Source organism: Protomyctophum parallelum (genome assembly GCF_964188405.1).
Source record: "Protomyctophum parallelum genome assembly, chromosome: 20".
NCBI lineage: Eukaryota > Metazoa > Chordata > Actinopteri > Myctophiformes > Myctophidae > Protomyctophum > Protomyctophum parallelum.
The window spans coordinates 42276578-42284888 of NC_139718.1; the positions used below are offsets into that span (position 1 = coordinate 42276578).

An 8311-nucleotide genomic window follows, 5' to 3' on the forward strand; every position below is an offset into this window, starting at 1 on the left:
TGACGGAAGCATTTATATTTTACTCGTGATCAGAGCTTCCGTTGCTCCAGACTGTATGACGGAAGCATTTATATTTTACTCGTGATCAGAGCTTCCGTTGCTCCAGGCTGTATGACGGAAGCATTTGGAAAGTGCGAGAGGCAACAGTCTGGCCACGCGAGACTAAGCTGTGTAAAATGCCCCGCTGGCTACTACCCAACAGAGTATGTTCCCCGCAAGCAATTACCGCTAATCCTAATCTGTGATTTGTTACTATTATATTTGCATAATCTCAATCGTTTCCATTCGTCTGTATCAGTTGTTGGTTTCATTGACTAAAACATGACGAAAAATGTTTGTCGACTACCTCTTTTCGCTGACGTAAGCTAAATAATAGCTAAGCAATGATGACTCTATATATTCACAATTTCATCAACGGTTAAAAACTAGACTAACATATTGGGGAGGGAGGGACTAGTGGAGAAGAGATCCAGTAGAACTGAGACAAGTCTGGCTGTGTTCGGGTGTTCAGGAAATGGCAGATCTTAAAGCTCACAATGCCGCCGGGCAGCGTCGCGCTGTGAGCTTGCAGATCTGCCATTTTCAACATGCAACCAAGTGTAAAATTAGCCATTACGACGCCGCCAATGCCTGCAAAAAGTAGACAAAAACTAGAAAAAGTGCCCTTCTGGGCACAGGTCTCCACCAGGATAGGAATGTAGGACATTGCAGCTTGCCTTCATCTGGTGGTTGGATAAAAGGGCAACAAAAGTAAACTAGGGAGTTGGCATACAAAGTTATCCACAGATCCGTGCAGTTAGAGGTAAAAACACTTTTCGGCCAGTTATAGCGCCACCTTGAGGCTGAGTTGAAATTGTTCATGTGGCATTTCTTCCTCGGCCTAGTGGGAATGTGCGTGCACAATTTCACGGAAATCACGCGATGTGATTTGCAGCATTTTGTTTGAAACTGAGCACTCCTGTGAACTTTGGAAGCCAATCTTAGCCAATCAGGATGGAGTCTGAGAAATCTGAAAGACCCGTTTCGTTGAATGGCTCTAGAGAGACTGTGTACCAATTTGCGCGATGTTTGGACAAAATCTGTAGGTGTACTGTGCAAAAACGTGTTTTGCACAAAGCGGCCTCCTGGTGGCGCTATAACAGGCCGTTCTGGAAAGTTTGGGGCAGAGGTTCATCGTTGGCATCCAGGGAGTGTGTGTGCAAAATTTGGCATCGACCGGGTTTAGGGTTAACGGTGGCCGAGATTAGCTGCTCACGGACACACACACGGACGGACACACGGACGGACACACGGACGGACGGAGTGCAAAACATACTCTCCCCCCATGCCTTCGGCCTGGTGGAGACAATTAGGTTACTAAAAGTAAAATATGTCTAAACAGACTTTTATTTAAACTAAACAGAATTTTATTTAAAATACTACAGGCGAAAAACTGTTTTAAGTCCAAATGTTATTCTGACTCCTCCACGAAAAGGCCTCGTTGTCCTGAACCCTTATCCATCGTTTATATATTATGGATAATTAGTGTGGACCTAAACAGTTTTTCGTCTGTAGTACTCAAATGACTACAACTAAATATATATTTTTTTGTCAAAATCAACATTAATCTGTATGAATTGTTACATTTTCATTTTCGAAAACCGTGCAAATGGTACGTCTACAATAATTTTTAGCAGCTATCTCCCCGGAAATGTTGAGTATAATATTTAGGTAATGGCATATTTAGGCTACATTAGTTTTGATTAGGCCTGACTTTATATTGAGGTTATTTGCACTCTCTCTGTTGCCAAACCTAAAAGGTAAAGAGAAATGTAATTATTTATATCTTCCAATGTTTCATGTCGAAAAAAAAGAATAATTCATTAACCGTTCTACTGCGATCGATCTATTACCTTTGGAGCATACGCCGAAGTATTTGCAGCTTTGATTCAACGAAAATCCGCGGGAAAATAGTCCCATGAGTTGTTGAAGAGGAAAGCATGCCGCCATTACGATGCGAAACAAGAACAGCCTGCACAGCATGTTGTAGTCCAAACAAACAAACCCCCGTTCACTTGCATTGAGCTCATTTTCCCAGAAGCCCTAGCAGCCCAGAGCATGGCTTTATTTCCGGTTTCGTCATCATAACGCAACAGGCCTCGTCACCAGGTCCGCGACAAAGCCGCTCTTTGTTTTTAATAATAAAAAGCGTATTAAGCGTGGTGGAACCACGGATTAAATTATTTAAAGCCCTCAAAGTGTTTTAATCTTAATTCTTTGTATGACAACAAATAGTCGAGGGAAAGTCTTATAATTGTTATTCCTTATAACGGGTGTTCTCGCTCTCTCTCTCTGTCTCTCTCTCTCTCTCCCAGGTCTACCATGCACGTGAAGGCGTGTCCTAAGCTCGCGAGGTCCGAGGTGAGGTTGGAACCTGGCAACCGCAACCCGGGAGGCGTGGCCGGGGTCAGGGGGCGTTCCCCGCTGACCGTCATATCGGCGAACACGCTTCGCCACGGCAACAACCACAACAACACCAACACCAACGGACCGACAGGTTGCCATGGAGACGCCTGGAGACGCAAAGCCAAAGGCCAGGGAGGGGAGGGGCTGTACCGCAAGGGAGGAGGAGGAGGAGGAGCTACTGGGGTGGAGGGGGAGGGGCCTGTGGACATCTGGGCGGTCATCAAACCGGGCAACGTGCAGCAGAAGATCGCCATCTTCACCTCCGTCGGCCCGCCCATCGGAGGATCGGACGGCTGGTGCGAGGAGGCCCCCCCGAAACACGAGGTCATCACCATGGCCGCTCCCACTCCCGCCAGGGGCGTGTCTCTGAAGGTGAATGATTGATTGATTTGATTTAATTTGGTGTTAATTTGGGACGCTCCGATGTATCGCCCAGACGCCCACATATCGGTGTCGGCCAATATTTGCTGCTGTCGGTCAATAAAACCGACATCAAGAGATGGCAGTAGTCGATGTTTATCTGTTGTTGATAAGCATACATTTTACGTTGCCTATGTTGGTGTCGTGAGGTAAAAGCTGCCATATCTCTGTTCCACAGATAAATATTGTGAAAATAGCAGATCTACAAGCTCACAAGTTGGGAGGCGTTGTCAGCTTGTAGATCGTCTATTTTCAAACGTCTTTATATTATTAGACAATTTGGCCAATGTTTCACCAGTTTTTCTAGCATGGTTAGTTGATTACTCCTGATGCGGTAAAAAAAAATGTCTTGTCACTGTACTTGTCATCTGCCCAACATCATGTGGGGAGACTGGGGACATAATAACATTATGTCCCCATTAAAAAGTGCATAAAAAGTAACGCATGAACCATTTCTAACCCACTCAGGTGAAGGGGGGCGTGCGGGACAGGGAGAGATGCTCGTCCGCCAAGCGACGGAGGAGATCGGGGAGCAATCGCCACCACCACCACCACGTCCTCCATCACCACCAGCAGCAGCAGCAGCAGCAGCAGAGCGAGCTCAACACCGGCACCAGCAACCCTGGAGGAGAGCAGCAGCCCTTGAGCCAGGCAGCCCGAAGGAGTGTGGGAGAAGCCGAGGAGGAGGATGGCGCGGGAGGAGTGTGTGTCGTGGATATGGTGGCGCTGTTGGAACAGAAAGCCAACGTCAACGTGCACACGAGCTGTACCACCAAAGCGCCGCCGCATCCTACCGCCGCGCCTGCTACCGCCGCGCCTGCTTCCGTGCCTCCCCCTGCTCCTAACGAGGGCTCCGAGGTGGTGGTGAAGGAGGAGGGGGAGGGGGAGGAGGAGGAGGAGGCATCGGAGGTGGTCAGGGTGTCCGACATGGTCGCCAGGCTGGAATCCGAGTGTCTGAAGAGGAGCAACTCCTCGTCTGGCGGAGGGCTGTCGAGGAGCAACTCCTCGTCGGGAACAGGGCTGTCGAGGAGCAACTCCTCGTCAGGGCCAGGTCTGTCTAGGAGCAACAGTCTGCGGAGAGGCCAGCCTTCATCACCTCCCCCGATCACCTCCACCTCCTCACTGCTGCCAGAGGTTCAGCTAGTCTCCTGTGCGCTCCCAGTCGAGCCCGTCCCTCCCAGTGAGGCTGAACGCGCTTTGGACCGGGAGGCCCCCGGGGAGAGCCTCCAGGTGGACCACGAGGCCCCTGAGTGCCTGGAGATTTGCCTGGAGGAGGTGCGGGGTGCTCCCGGACCCAGCGGCGCTCAGGAACCTGAAGCGGAGCCTTTAACTGAAGACCATAGTGACTCCCAGAACCCAGAGCCTCTGGAGGAACCACCCCCGGGCATGTTGTTCTTCTCATCTGGCCCTCTCTGCGCGCACAGCGCGCGTGCCCCAACAGACACTGCGCGTGCCTCTATACACACCGCGTGTGCCTCTACACACACCCCGCAAGTCAATACACACACCACGCCAGCCCCAACACACTCCGTGCATGCCCCAGCGCACACGGCGCAAGTCTCCGCTACACACACCGCGCACGCCCCTCCAGATGCCTGCTCCACCACGGACAGTCCTCCCTCCTCCTCCTCCTCCTCCTCCTCGCTGTGTTCCTCGGAGGAGGCTCGGCGGAGCTCCTCGGAGGACGAGGAGGAGCAGGGGGGCGCGGCGTTGGCGAGCTTCCCGCTGCAGCGCAGCGTCTCCCAGGAGTTCCTGGCGGTGCGCCAGCGGATCCAGCGCCTGCTGGACCCGCAGCCCTTCCTGACGCTGCTGCCCCACCACCTGCTGGTGCACGTCTTCTCGCTGCTGCCCACGTGCTCGCTGGCGGCGCTGCAGTGCTCGTGCCACTACTTCCGCCTGGTGATCCGGAGCTACGGCATCCGGCCGGCCGACTCGCGCTGGGTGTCGGACCCGCGCTACCGCGACGACCCGTGCAAGCAGTGCAAGCGGCGGTACGGGCGCGGCGACGTGTCCCTGTGCCGCTGGCACCACAAGCCCTACTGCCAGGCGCACCCGTACGGGCCGGGCTTCTGGATGTGCTGCCACGGCGCGCGCCGGGACGCGCCGGGCTGCAACGTGGGCCTGCACGACAACCGCTGGGTGCCCGCCTTCCACAGCATCAACCCGCCCGTCTACAGGCGCGGCGGCGGCGGTGGCGGTGGCGGTGGCGCCCTGGGGGGGGGGCAGCGCCCCGAGGACTCGATGGAGGACTGAAACCATCACAGACTTGGTTCATGATTTTTTTTCTTTTTTTTAAAAAATGTTTTGGCTTTTCTCTTTTTCTTTTGAGGGTTGTGTGGGTTTGTCTGCTGTCCTATGAGGGCTGAATCTCTCTCTCTCTCTCGCTGTGTGTGCGTGTGACTGTGTGACTGTGTGTGTGTGTGTGTGTGAGACTGTGTGTGTGTGTGCACACCTCCATGTATGTGCACGCCTGCCTTTTTCTGTTGTTGCCATTAGCATGTTGCCGATGCATCTGTCTTCTTGGAGTGTGGCCTTGTCAATACAGACTGTAAAGAAACGGCGCCCCCTGTCTGCAGCTCGCAGCCTGGTAGGGGTGTGTCACCCCCAAAAGCTACGGAAAAAAGAAGTGAATGAAAAACATCGATCGAAAAGAGCTTATCGAATACGTGTTTTTTTTTGTTTTTTTTTAATGGAAAATTCTAATGCCACCGAGAGCTTGAATGCCAGCTGCTTGAGTTTCAGACACACAACCTGCAAAACCACCTAGATTAGAATTATGTCCCGTCCCCCAAACAGCCACCCCCACCACCAGAACGCGTGACTGGAATGCCAGATCTACAAGCTCAACATGTCGCGGCGACATGTCGTTTCAGCTTTCAGATCTGCCATTCTTGTCAAAAATATTTTAATATAGAGTGAAAACCCTAGTATTGACCCCCCCCCTGTGGGACTCTCTGGTCAACTAAGTATATAGGATTTAACTGGTCCAAAAAAAGAGTCTATAATTGAATTGAATCGTGAACCTTGAATGGTGGAATTTCAGAATGGTGACGTCGCCATCTGCACTTTATCCCCGCCTGTCCCATTTCCTGTCTCCCGCTCTGCGAAGTCGTACGGGTGGAAGAGAACCTTCAGCCAAAGTTCCTCTTCTACCCAATTGGTGGCATTGGCGTTGGCGCCTTGCATGGGGCGATGCGTTAGCGGCCTGGATGGGGCGATGCGTTAGCGCCTTGCAAGGGGCCATGCGTTGGCTATCAGCGCTGTGCGATAACCACTTCAAATCCACTAGGAAGGAGCGCTTTGCTTCCATTACCATTCATGAGACGACTATCTGAAAGAAGTGAAGATTGTCGATCGACAAGACCTCGCGATGCTATGCGCTTGTGAGGTTGTAGATTGTCTATTTTCACTATTTTTGCACACAGCGCTACAAAATACAATACAGGGCTTAAGTGGTTATAAGAATTATATTAGGCGTTTTTTTCTTTTTTATGTATAAGAAATTGCCCCAAAATATGTATCCATAATACATACATTAAATTGGTTGTTGGTTTCTAAATAGGTTTTGATATATTTTGGGTTAATATTAGGCTAGCTAGTCGTGGTGGTGGTGGTGGTGCTATGGGGACACCCGGTGGTCAGGATGTGGAGCTGCAGCAGGGTACGGCATGGCAGAAACAGAAACAGACGTAGTAATGGAAAAACAACCTGCCTGGTGGGAGAAAACTACTTCGTCTGGGAGATTTTTATTATGGGAAAAAAACTAAACCTAGCTGACCTTTTGACATGGAAATGCCACAAGAAATAGGGGTGTGTGTGTGTGTGTGTGTGTGTGTGTGTGTGTGTGTGTGTGTGTGTGTGTGTGTGTGTGTGTGTGTGTGTGTGTGTGTGTGTGTGTGTGTGTGTGTGTGTGTGTGCGCGTGACTATATTTGTGAGGGCCATCACATGTCTCCAGAAGTATAGTAAAAGTTTTTTCTTTTCCTCACAAGAACAATAATTGCTTTATGGTAAAAAGGCTTGATTTGTACCTGGTTGGGCTCTGCTGTAGCGGACCCAAAATGACCGATATCAGCGATGTTGCTAGTCCTAATAAAATGTCATTTTAAACAAAGTGCAGCGCTAAACTCTGTTTGGTCTTATACGGTTATAATTATTCCTTTTGTGTGTGTGTGTGTGTGGGTATTTTTTTTTCTTTTACCCCCGAATTCCAAATCGTGCCACTTTAATATTTGCCAAATGAAAGTCCATACAAACATGGAACATTATAGGGAGTAAACACGACACGCTTTGAGCTTGTCGATCGGCTGTTTTCCGTAAGACCTTCTCCACAATAATCATGAATGCAGTATCCGGGGGTTTGAGAGGTTACAGACTCAGGCTTCAGGACTAGTGGAAGGTAAAAATGGCATTGAATGACCATTGCGTTAGTACACCGGTTCCCAGACACTGGGCTTGGGACCCATCTGTGGGTCGCTGATACATTTTTATGGGTTTATTTTTGTTTTCCTACATTTTGTTTTAAATAATTTGTCAAAAACATTACCAAAAAAGCTAATATATATATATATATATATATATATATATTCATGAATTAAAAACAAAATGTAATTCTTTTTTTTCCAGTAATTTCTTTAAAAAAAAGTAAATTCAATTGGAAAACAAAAGTTTAAGAATTAGTAAAAAATAGCAGATATACAAGCTCACAACGCGGTGTGAAGTGAGGTGTGTAGATCTGCTATTTTCACTAGTTTGGGTCCCGGGAAACGTCCAATACATTTTTGGGGGTCTTGAGTTAAAAGGTTTGGGAACCACTGAGATAGTATACATAAAGTATGGTTGGTGTGTGTGTGTGTGTGTCTGTGTCTGTCTGTGTCTGTCTGTCTGTCCATGGGAGAATCATGATGTAACTTCTGCACCTTTTTTGTTCATGTTTACATTTGTACATAAATCAGAGGTTGGTTTTATTATTAAAAAGACGCGGAGCGGAGCAGCGTGGCTTTGTTTTACCCTTTCTTTTATTCTCCGTGTTTATCATAATTGTACATAGTGGAGAGCGCGGGAGGTTCCACGACCATCTTGGGAAAAATAATTTTAAAGAAAGTTTATGGGTGGAGAGAGTGGAGACCATGTAACATTATTGCTTTTTGAAGCTTACTTGGATTCTCTGGATGCTCAATGATAAATAAAGTTTTTCTTTTGTGTCTTCCGTTCTGGGAATAGACTCTGTCGTCTTTGTGGTGTTTTTCCAATATGCAGGTATATTGAATCATTCAGAATCTTTATTGTCCCTTTTACAGGAAAGAAGTGTGATTAAGTGTTTTGTTTTGACTGAGTAGATTAGTGTTGTTTATTTCAGTCTAAATGTAAGTTTTTTTGTTGACTAAATCTGGCTTACCTGAACTGGACATGTCGTCATAGGCAGAACTGTTCAAAATATAAATATTC

General features: G+C 48.5%; 1 protein-coding gene across 1 annotated transcript; it reads left to right on the plus strand.

The window, feature by feature from the left end:
• Positions 1-2592: 2592 nt before the first annotated feature.
• On the plus strand, positions 2593-8067 carry fbxo34 (F-box protein 34; the record flags this gene model as incomplete). The annotated part of the gene is made up of 2 exons (XM_083792799.1): positions 2593-2817; positions 3334-8067. Coding segments are annotated over 2 exons (2010 nt in total), but the record flags the coding sequence as incomplete, so codon positions are not given.
• Positions 8068-8311: the final 244 nt, after the last annotated feature.